Source organism: Oratosquilla oratoria, chromosome 23 (assembly GCF_046742065.1).
Source record: "Oratosquilla oratoria isolate Oo_2021 chromosome 23, ASM4674206v1, whole genome shotgun sequence".
Taxonomy (NCBI): domain Eukaryota; kingdom Metazoa; phylum Arthropoda; class Malacostraca; order Stomatopoda; family Squillidae; genus Oratosquilla; species Oratosquilla oratoria.
In genome coordinates this window covers 37375693-37387681 of record NC_134799.1, presented here as the reverse complement: position 1 = coordinate 37387681, position 11989 = coordinate 37375693, and the positions used below count along the sequence as shown (strand labels likewise).

The 11989-nt window shown below is 37.5% G+C and overlaps 2 protein-coding genes across 4 annotated transcripts in view; one reads left to right on the top strand and one right to left on the bottom strand.

Moving 5' to 3' along the window:
- Window positions 1-1887: 1887 nt before the first annotated feature.
- Window positions 1888-11989, bottom strand: part of LOC143038073 (14 kDa phosphohistidine phosphatase-like) — a 50956-nt gene continuing 40854 nt past the window's right edge. Inside the window, exons 1-3 of one of the 3 annotated variants that reach the window (XM_076206991.1) lie at window positions 8633-8689; window positions 2389-2537; window positions 1888-2272 (exon numbers count right to left, since the gene is read on the bottom strand). In XM_076206991.1, coding sequence (XP_076063106.1) covers window positions 2029-2272; window positions 2389-2537; window positions 8633-8674 — 435 coding nt within the window. In that variant the 5' untranslated portion in view covers window positions 8675-8689 and the 3' untranslated portion in view covers window positions 1888-2028. Of the gene's footprint in view, window positions 2273-2388; window positions 2538-8047; window positions 8205-8632; window positions 8690-11989 lie in introns of those variants that run through there. The other 2 variants (XM_076206989.1, XM_076206988.1) reach the window with 2 other exon arrangements.
- Window positions 8641-11989, top strand: part of Snx21 (Sorting nexin 21) — a 30831-nt gene continuing 27482 nt past the window's right edge. The window contains exon 1 of the mRNA XM_076206993.1: window positions 8641-8779. Coding sequence (XP_076063108.1) covers window positions 8689-8779 — 91 coding nt within the window. The 5' untranslated portion in view covers window positions 8641-8688. The remainder of the gene's footprint in view (window positions 8780-11989) is intronic.

Here is an 11989-nt window from a genome sequence, read left to right as displayed (position 1 = left end):
ATGCAGCCAATACCCCATAAAATCCAAAAAGGCTATCCAAAAATTTCTTGCTTATCTGCTTTACTACAAAAATATAGCCCATTAAATCCAAAAAGGCTAGCCAAAAATTTCTTGCAAAACTGCTGTACTACAAAAATAGATCCATACACCTTCCTTTTCTAAACCCACACTGCTTTCCCTGAGTTACTCTCTCTGTTCCCCAACCCTAATCCTCAATTAACATCTTCCCATACTGATACATTTAAAGCTACTACATTCATATTTGTCCCCTTTTTAATTGTATAGTGGATCTATACATGCACTGCTCCAGTCCTCTGAAATATTCCCCTCCCTTAGGCACACATTATAAACCTCACTAGTCAATCCACCATAACTGTTACCCCCTTTGCCAGACATTTCACATGACACCCACTTAACCCAGGTGCCTTACCCAGCTGTCATCACTTCCAATACTCTGTATATTTTCTTAGTCCTATAATTTTCTTCTACCATCAGTCATTTTCCTGGCATCACCCAATACCACAATTGACTTCCTCCAAATTCAACAAATCCACTGAAATACTATACCCTTATTTCTATTTTCCATCTTCACTTCCACTGATGTCTATCTATAACCATTACCTTTTCCTTAATTTAGTCCTTCACTCTTTTTACTTCCTTCTAGTTCTACCATAAGTTTCTCTGGGGTCATGTATCATGGGGGCTTCAACATTTGTCTCCAAATTCACAAAATATTTTCATGAGGCATTTCTTTGTTATTGACTCATTGTTTGTGGATTTAGAACCAACAATCTTGGGTAGTCCAAGTTAGGGTCTTGATATAGGTCAAGTTAGTGGCTGGTAGGGCTGGCTGGGTTTAGGAATGCAATATAATTTTGAGAGATCAGGGATGTAGTCATAGGTTGTGGTACTTTGGTCTTTTGATAACATTGATGGTAATGATTTACTCTTTGTGGGGAGTGTGGGTAATTCCTCCAGTGTTATCAATGTATATTGTTCAAGAGTTTTAAAGGAGGGGAGGGGTCCTCTTTGTTCCATTCACAGGAAAATAACATAGGGACCTTGGTTTTAGGATGCCCATTATTCCCTACCAGTTGTTGTTTGGCTATCATTATTATTCATCCTATGCTTGAGTGACCTTGCTGAGGAAGCTCCCATGCCAGGTTGGATTTACAGAAGCTATGTTTGGGCTACCTTTTCCAACCCACTCCCTCATTGTGTGGGGCTAGTAAGGTGAATCCTGAATTGGGCTGCTTAATTTTATGCTCTGTAGTTCCATCATGTGGTAACAGGTAGTCCTACACTGCCAGCATGTCTTCCAAAGGTCATCTCCTGCCCCCATAGTCACTCACCATTGCTGGAGGACTTTTGGTTATTAACTAGAACAGTATGTTATTGTTTGTGGGACAGAATTTTGACAGTGACTGTTTATACCGTGTCTCAATCACTGCCTCACTTTTGTCAACTCCAGAGAGAGAATCAACCAAGGGATACCATAAGGTAGTGAGGTAACATTTGGTTGTCCTTCAGTCTGCTTTCATGTCTCACATTAAGATCTTGCCTCAGTCTTCTAAATCAGGAAATGAGATGGAGAGGGTTGTATGACCTCAAAATGGAGTTCCTAGCAGGTAGGGAAAACTTCAAATCCCCATGGGCAAGATTTGTGAGACATGTTAGTGGAGTGGCTCTATTTGAATTCATGTATATTTTGATTCTTCCATCCAATCTTTCCAACAGTTTAGATATAGTAGATCTGAGGACTGTGGGATACAAGGTATCTGGCAATTTGGTTTCAGGATTGGAGCTAAATATGCTCTTTTCCAGATTGTTGGGATACTATTGTACAAATAAAAAAATATATGGAAGGATATATAATAAAAGGCAATGTCACTGGAAAATTTTATAGTTAAATCCTTATACAGTGGGAAAAAATAAAAGGTACTTAAATTTAGAGGTTACAAATTTAAAAGATCACAGTTAACATACAGTCCATACAGTTTTTACTTTATCCATGTACATACAGTATGTTTAGTAGCCATCGTCAGACCATGTAATCTTTGCATAATCAGGATATTTCTTCTTTAGTATGTCTACAGATACAGAATGATCTGCTTTTCCAAATCCTTGTGAGTAGCCAAATACTTGAATTGTCTTCTTATCAGGATCGTGCAAAATCCTTCCTCCACCAACGCACTCGGTATCAAGACCCAGTTTCTCTACCTGAGCACAGGTATGATCGTACACATCTGCATGCCAGTCAGCAAAATTGTACCTAAAGTTACAAAGATAGCAAAGTAGTATCACATACATCAATATAGTCAGTACTAAGAAAAAATAAAATATAAAAATAAGATGTGTATAAAACATTCACTTAGGAAAATATCTTACCCACGAACTATCATCTTAGATGTTTCTTCTCCACCCTCTGGAGAATCGTGAACTTTGATTAGGACATACTTGAATCTTCCAGAATCAATCTCTACATCAGGGACTTGAGCCAAACGACTAGACATTCTTGCAATATATTTTAAATAAGCCTGAAATACATCAAAGGTAACCTGAGAATTTGTTTTAAAGCACCTAAATACTTCCCACAAATATAACTCAACAAGTCTTAGAGGAATTCAACAAGAAAGCATCACCAGAAAGGAGTCATGGTGGCAATAGACGTAAACAAACCACTTGAAAAAACTCCTAGATACATACTTAAAAAAATACATACATACATATACCAAAAGCTTTTTCCCCCTTACATGGGAGGTAGCCAAAAGACAAGGTAGTGAAACCACTCCCACCAATTCCATCCCCTACATACTCCACTCCCCTCCCTCTTATCTTGGCACCACCTGGATGACGGGTCATCCCTGCATCTTGTCCACTGCCCTGAGTCAGAAGCAGTGTTGCAAGACACAGCAGGGCCACTTCATTAAATCGGCAACCCCCCTCTCCATCCCCTCATGCAGAAAAGGAGAAGACAGGGAGAAATCCCTTCGGGCAGTGTCAATTTATTTCTCATACATAGTCCCTCACCCCTCATCTCCCACCCACTCCCCCTCATGCATACCAGCATCATTCATATACAACCCTTCTCCATTCACCCTTATCTTACGTCCTCTCCCGTCCTTCCTCAACAGACATTCCCCTCTTTCCCAATGCCCCTTTTACCCCATCCATCTCATCCTAGGACGACCCCTCATGTTCACTCCTTCCACATACATAAGTGAAATAAAAAATAAAAAAACTAATCAAATAAATTACTCAGACATCCACGACAAAAAACAGCAAACTTCTTACTGGGAAGAAAGTGCAGAGTTTCCCAAAACTATTTGGAATCATAATTGTACGATGGAGTATCCCAAGGAACAACATCTATACCATTCAACCTTTTCACAAGTGATCTCCCCACACCAGCTAATCAGTTATTTAGAACCACACCTACAAACTACACAAAGCAATGCATTAAGAATAACGAGGATGCACCAAAACCAACTCAATATAACATCTACACACTAAAACCAAAATCCCTATAGAACAGCACATGAATGAGCCATCAAAAAGAACCACACTAGCACCACACTTTTCAGACACCTTCAAAAACTTACCAATTTCACCATACATCCATAAAAAAACACATACACACTCACTTCATCAAACAAGCATTCCAAGACCAACCCCTCAAACTTTATTCTTTTCCAACCCCTCAACTGCCCCCAAGGATATCAGCCCAACAGAAAAATCCCTCCCATGATAAGCAAGAACCACACTACTATGCCAATGATCATGCCATCATCCAGCATGACAATGCCAACACACCCAAGACTAGGGGCAACAGATTGATTGACAGACTGATAAAAGATCTTGGGCCTGTTCTGGCGATTTGAGTGTCACTTGGAGCTGCACCTGCAGAAAGATGTTGATGGACTTTGAAAACACAAGAAGCCAAGGAGCCTATGCCAGGAAGTACACAGCTGTGGGCAATGCCATCACCTTTGCCTTATACACTTGGGGTAAGTAACAGTCACTACAGAGAATCAAGAGAGTAGTGCAAGATTTGAACCCATAACTGACTGGGAGACCAGCACACTTCCAATTATGCCAACAGCGCACACATGAATAGACAGCAGATATGTTTCTCTTTGACAGTTGTCTCACATGATCACTATTTGCATTTTTTTTTTTTTTTGCCTGATTAGCTGTCTCTATATCATATGCCTACATTTTCATTTTTACAACTAGCCCTAATTTAAACATCTTACACCAAAGTTGTAACACACAAATGCTCTCTTCTTCCTGGTGCCCAATGACAGTAAGTTTGCATTCTCTGTTTCTTACATGTATGTAAATCTGTCCCCTAAAAGTATTTCTATGAGAGCTGGCTAGTTAATTTTTGTACTTTTGTTATCTTTTATGTGGGTAGTCATTTCTTGAGACATCTCCAATACTCTCATGTTCACTATATATCTGTTACGTGATAAATTTTCCATGTCAAAACAAGGTTTGTCCATATATTTATTCTGGCTACTGTCACAGTATAATCTAGCTGTGAAAAATTATTCAGTTCTCAATCCTCAAGGACTAAAACCTTATCAAATTAACCTATTTGTGAGAAATTATGTCATACATTTATTATGGCTACCACCATACAATCTTTAGCTAAGGAAAAACCTTTCACTGCCCAAAAGGTAAACTATTTCAATCTATTTGTATACTTTACTCAGGCTATGACCCACATTTCATCAAATTTTGGATAAATAAATAAATAAAAAAATAAAATACATACATATACCAAGGCCTTTTCTCTCTTACAAGGGAGGTAGCCAAAAAGAAAAAGGCATAAAACCATTCCCACCCATTCCATCCATGAATACACTCCACACCCCTCCACCCTCCCTCTTATCTTAGCACCTCCTGGATGACGGGTCATCCCTGCACCTTGTCCACTGCCCTGGGTCAGAAGCAGTGTCGCAAGACACAGCACATCCACAGCAAGGCCGCTTCATTAAATCGGCAGCCCGTCCCCCCATGCATAAAAGGAGAAGACGGGGAGAAATCCCTTCGGGCTGCATCAAATTTTGCTCACACATACTACCTCATCCCCCATCCCCCTGCCCATTCTACCTCATGCATCACAACATCATCCATATACAACTATTCTCCATTCACCCGTCTTCTGTCCTCTCCCGTCCTTCCACAACAGACATTCCCCTCTTCCCCAAAGCCCCCTTCACTCCATCCATCCATGTCATCCTAGGACGTCCCCTCATGTTCACTCCCTCCACATCTGCCTTCCATACCTCTTTTACTAGTCTTTCTTCACTCATTCTTTCCATGTGTCCAAACTATCCTAATACTCTTTCATCAACCCTTTCTCCCAGCTCCCTTTCCACCCGTTCTCCTCCTCACCTCCTCATTTCTCACTCTATCTAGCCTAGTAACCCCCATCATACTTCTCAGACACCTCATCTCATACACATTCAAACTCCTTCTCTCTTCCTCTCTTATATTCCATGTTTCTGCTCCATACAGTGCTGTTGGCACAATCACTTCTTCATACAGTCTCCTCTTAGCATCCATTCCCAAATGTCTATTCCTCATTACACTTTTTAATCTAAGGCATTTACTCGCTTCTCTCAATCTACGTTCTACCTCCACCCCCACTCCACCTTTTCCTGCCACATTTGCACCAAAAAATAAAAAATAAATAAAAATAAATAAATAAATAAAAAATTACTCCCCAAAAATTCCAGGCGTATATGGGAGAGTGAACAAGGTTGCAACATGAATAACATGTGATTTCCAATAGAAACAAATGACAGGATCATTTGATTTAGCATGGAAACAATTACAAGCAGAGATCACACTAGACTTGACCTGACCTAACCTAAAAAGAGGTGTATGTTGCCACACACACACACAGTAAGATGCATATTGCCTATCTAGGGATCAAAGCTACATAGACACACAAACACCCTGTGCTATTAACCACATCACGTTGGGGGGAGTTAACAAGATGCAGGAGCTCAAAAAATAAATAAAATATGAGTAATATGTAATGGGGATTACAAGGCAAATTTGAATATAAAGAGAAATTTGTATTAACACTAAAACAATACCAACCCACAAAAACACCAAATATCTCGTCCTACACTGTCCTACCTTAGCCATACCCACACAATAACTAATATTTCTTCCTTGAGCTGCTTATGGGCCAATTCAGTGGCTGCTGCCAGTTACCTAGCAGCTGTAGGTCTCTTGAAAGAGACACCTGGTGCAACAAACTGAATGACTGAGACATTGTGACAAGCTGAGAAAGGTGGAAAAAGAAGTCACGGGTCTATATCCAAGTTCCGAGTTTATTCCTGACCAGTTTTGCTTTACACTTCTTCAGAGGAATGTGAAGAAGCATAACTGGTCAGGAATTAACTTGGAACTGAGATCTACACCAGCGACTTTTTCATTTTATTTTTAGAGGGGTACACCTATGCAATGTATAAATAAAAAATATATATATATATTAATTTTGCAAATTAAAATACATCACCATAAATTTTTCTTGGCAGAAATTAATAACACAAAACTTTGCTAAAACAAATACACTATTGACTGGAGCTGTGATAATAGGTTCATGACACCATGTTGTTGTCTGTCCAGTCCCGGCCATCAACATCCCTGACGACGATGATGTCCTTAGTGACATTTAGCATTACAAGTACTGCATTACTAAATGCAGGGATTAGGTTAGGTTAGACCAAGTTATACTTTAATTTCTTTGACTTTCGCATCTATTAAAACAAACATGGCATCTCAAGCTCTCATCATAACTCCATTCAGTAGTGTACTGTTTTTAGCAACTTTTTTATTTTATTGATTTTGTTGATTTTATGCCACAAAAAATATATTACACTGATGTATTATGATTTACAAAAATTAATATTTTATTTTCTATTGCCATATATAGGTGTGCAATTCTAAAAATTTACCACTTCTTCCACCTTTCCCAAACTGAATAATTATTTATAAAGATGAAAAATGTATTGATCTAAAAGTAAATATGAGAGAAAAAAAAAAAAAAAAGAGGTCTATGACTTTCATATTTCAGCTTTTTTTCCATATGCAACTTTAATTTACTGGAATAACTTGCCAAGACGGGAGATAATCATAATAGCAAAGACAGTGTATGGCTTTCGAGATAATATTGATATATCAACAAGGCAAATGGGTTGCCGACCAGCTCTGCCCACTGGCTGCTTGAGACGTCATCTTAGTTTTGATATATGCAGAGGTTGGAGAAATTAAAGTGTGATAAGTTTATGTACTCAAACCTAACCTAACATACCAAACCCATGGTCACTGGTGGGCTAACTTGGTCAAGTAGATGGGCCAAGTTGACCCTACACTACCAAGTGTGTGTGTGGGGGGGGGGGTACCAGTTTAGGCTCACTGCCCCAATCCTTGGCTCACCTGAAGACGATCACCACTTGTACAAGCATTATAAATAATAAAGAAATTACTTTATCTAAAGTTCAGAAATGTACTGTAAAATTTTGAAATAATACATCTATACAGCCAATCAAACTTATTCCAGCTGTCTGTAGCCACTTGTGATTCTATTTCTAGCATCAGACAATTTTATTATTCATAAGGTCTATAGTTTGAAATTTAATTAGTACATACGTGAACCATTGGCATTGACATTTGTCACATTGTATGATTGTAATCTATCCGATTCCGTGGTACCGGCACACTACATCGGCAAGTACTTTAGGGCTACTTTCATCCATTTACTAATGAAAAGTACATCTAAGTGGGTAATCCCAAAATTGTAGGCTGTCAGACATGTTAGACCATGGCAGGCTTCTTTGAAATTACCAATATAATATGCATTGCCTTTCAAGTTCCACCCAGGTTCTCTTTGTCTCCCAACATTACGTCACACATGTTTGACAACCCCACGCTTAGTATTTTTGACTTCTTCATTGCATTTGTACGCATTTCAATATAAACTATATGAGAGTCAACCGAAATATTCAGCGTTCCAATGACTTACTGTAAGGTGAATCGCCCTGCTTCTTACACCGAAGACCCACATGAACATTCACCACCTTCTGGAGTCTGGGTAATAATAATAGCATTACCTAAATAAGGCATACGTAAACAATCCAGAAATTGCGAGTGAACGAAATGGAACTACTCTATTATTATATACTTAATTACGATACGGCTAGATGCCAACTTTATAATAATAAATAGGAGGGGGTTCAAATATAATATCTTATATACGGTAGCCAACGAAAATTGGCGTAGAATCTAACTTCTTTGTGATTGGTCCCTTCCTCACAGGATTCATCTCGTTTGTATTCGATCGCGCATGGGCAACGCGAGCATGGATGCGACAGCAAGCGTAAATAAGGTAGCCTTATTTCAGTGTCATATTACCGTTCAGGACAAAAGTTATGATGCACTCATAGTGGTAATTAAAGGTTGATAACGAGTACTTGCTTACTCGAATGATCACGAACCATGATTTACAAAAATAAAACCCAAAACCGTGAAAACATTCCTGAAAATGAAAACAAGTATCAGATTCGGTGAATAACAGTGATTTTCATCAAGCAAGTATCTGATATAATACGTGTTCTACGGCAGTCCTTGAATATTCTTTTAGAGAACACATAAATTCTCAGAGACATGGACACTGACGACGACATCAGTACACTTGAGGAGGAGGAGGCCACTATCTCAGCTACCACACTTGCCTTCAGTCTGGGGGAATCTTCAGGTATGACAATAAAAATGTACGGAAAGGCTCCTCATCTGGCTTTATAAGTGAAACTTTGATATTTGTTCATTATTACTTTCATTTAACTTTCAATTGGGGTACCTTGGGCTTGGTAGTTTCCATTTTAATTTCCTATTCAGCAAGGGCTAACCAGAACTGCATATTTATGAAATTGTGAGTGAAAAGTGACTCATTAGAATTAGAAATCCTGCGACAAGTGTGAGTTTATTCTTCCTAAATTAGGCAGTAATGAATGTATATACATAGACAACGCCAGGCTTGGCATTTCCCGCAGCAATTCCCAAACAAACGCTATCGGTTGCAGACGACACCAATCATAACAAGGAAGGAGCAATGATATGAATGAAAGTGGAAATTATCCATTACTCGTTCCACTTTTCTAGGTGAAATTTATAATCATTAAACACTCTAGTTAGACAGGATTTATAAAAAAAAAGACTACCCTAAACAGCAGTCAGATCAATACCTGAATTTATCAAGATGGAATGATTATAAATTGTGCCAAGATAAAAAAAATAGGAACACTAATTTTTCTCGTTTGATTAGTCTCGTGTACGTCATGTTACCCACTTTGTGCATATGTATTATCATGTAGATTCTATCTACCAACACCTAGACACATCGCAACAAAATAATGCTACGATATTCATTGCGTTCTGGTTTCCGCCAAACGATTTTATTCAACCGAAAAACACCCTCGTGTGGTCAATCAAATGATCAATTTCATTATATCTAGTTGCAATATGCGGGATGGGAGTTACGTTTGAGAGATGCTAATACCAGAATTTGTTCATATATTTATTTTGTCCGCTTATATTGATTCTATTTAATTTCACAAACTAATGCATATGTGCGAAAACTAGTTCCACCGTACGAATACGTTTTTCTTAGGATTCTTACCATGTTCTGTACATATTTTTTTCGTCATACGCGATGATTACCTTTTCAGTTTTAAATATAGCCACGTTGCCTTTTTCTCATTATTCCACTTGTTTACATATTCTCATTCAGTATGTCGGTTAAACTATGGGTAATTTTAGTCACTTCCCAATGTATTAATTCTACGTTTTTTATATCCTTATTCTAGAATTTCCCAATTCAATCTATGATGTTATTGTGTGTGTGTGTATTTACCTAGTTGTATTTACCTAGTTGTATTTTACGGGAAGGGGAGCTATGCTCGTGGGGTCCCGTCTTCATATCTCATTTTATCTAAACTATTTTTAAATTCATGTATTGTTTTTGCACACACCACTTTCTCATCTAACTTGTTCCAACTGTCTATTACTCTGTGAGGAAAGCTGTTCTTTTTCAAATCTCTTCTATAGCTGTCTTTTTTTATTTTCTTTCCGTGTCCTCTTGTATTTCTGTCATCCCATTTTATCAGATTCTCTCTATCAGTAATTTCTATGCCTTTCATGATTCTGTAAATAGCTATCAAATCTCCTCTCTCTCTTCTTTGCTCTAGTGTCTGTAGTTCAAGTTTTTCTAGTCTCTCTTCATATGATAGTTTTGAGAGTGTTGGTGCCAATTTTGTAATTGCTCTTTGTATTCTTTCAAGTTTTTTTTATACATTTTTTTGTACTTGGTGACCATATCGTTGCTGCATATTCCAATCTTGGTCTTATCAGGGTGATTAGGATTTTCTTCACCATTTCTTCATCCAGGTATGTAAATGCAACTTTGTTCTTATTAAATTATAAGTTTCTCCAAAAATCTTATTTATATGTTTCTCAGGTGACATATTATTCATAACAATGACTCCCAGGTCCTTCTCATTTTCTACTTTTTTTATTCCTTCTTCTCCCAATTTATATGCTCCTGTTATTCTGTTTTTGCTTTTTCCAAATTCCATTATACTACACTTTTCTGTATTGAACTCCATCTCCCACTTCTTACTCCATTCCTGTACTTTATTTAGATCTCTCTGTAGTGATTCACAATCTTCTTCAGTTTTCACTCTTTTCAGTAGTTTTGCATCATCTGCAAAGAAGCTCATATAGCTTTCAATTCCTTCATCCATATCATTAATATATATAGCAAACATTATTGGGGCCAGAACTGTTCCCTGCGGAACACCGCTTATTACTTCATCCCATTTTGAGTGCTGTTCTCTTATCACTACTCTCATTTTTCTTTCTTGCAAAAAGTCTTCCATCCAATTTAGTAGTTTGCCCTGTATTCCTCCTTCAGTTTCTAATTTTTTAAGCAACTTCTTATGTGGTACTTTGTCAAAAGCTTTCTTTAGGTCTAGAAATGCACAGTCCGCCCATCCATCTCTTTCTTGTATTATATCTATTAGCCTTGAATAGAAACATATTAAATTGGTGACGCATGATCGTCCTTGTCTGAATCCAAATTGCCTTGGATTTAATACTTTGTTTTTTTCTAAATATTTTACCCATCTACTTTTGATAATTCTTTCACAAATTTTTGCTATTGTACTTGTTAGGGAGACTGGTCTATAGTTGGTAGGTTCTTTATTTCCTCCTTTATATATAGGTACTATATTTGCTTTTTTCCAATCTTCTGGAACTTTTCCTTCTTTCAAGGAACTGTTTAGTATGCTATGTATTTTGTCTGCCAGTTCATTCCTGCATTCTTTCAGTATCCAGTTTGCTATTTCATCTGGTCCATGCAATTTTCTGACATCAAGATTACTCAAGTGTGTTAATATTTCATTCTTTGTTACTTCTATTTCTTCCATAGGGGGGACTTTCTCTTTCCATTTGTTCTCTTCAGGTTGTATGTTCTCCCTTGTAAACACTGATTTAAAATGTTTGTTCATAATTTCCGCCATTTCCATTTCCTCAGTGTATTCAACTCCCTCTTGTCTTAATTTCTCCAAGTCTTGTTTGTTTTTCAGTTTATTGTTTACAAATCTGTAGAATAGTTTTGGTTGATCTTTACACTTTTCTATGACATCTTTTTCATATTTTCTCTTTTCCTCTCTGCACTTTTGTACATATTCATTTCTATAACAGGTATATATTTTCCATTTTTCAGGTCTTCTGTCTTTTTTCCATTTGGTCCAGGCTTTGTCTCTTTTGTCTTTTAACTCCCTACAACTTTTGTTGTACCAGCATTTTACATATTCTTTTCCTTGTTTTTGTCTTGGGACATACTTTTCCACTCCTTTTTTGTAAATTTTTGTCAAAATATTCCATTTCTCTTCTACTGTTGTTTCTT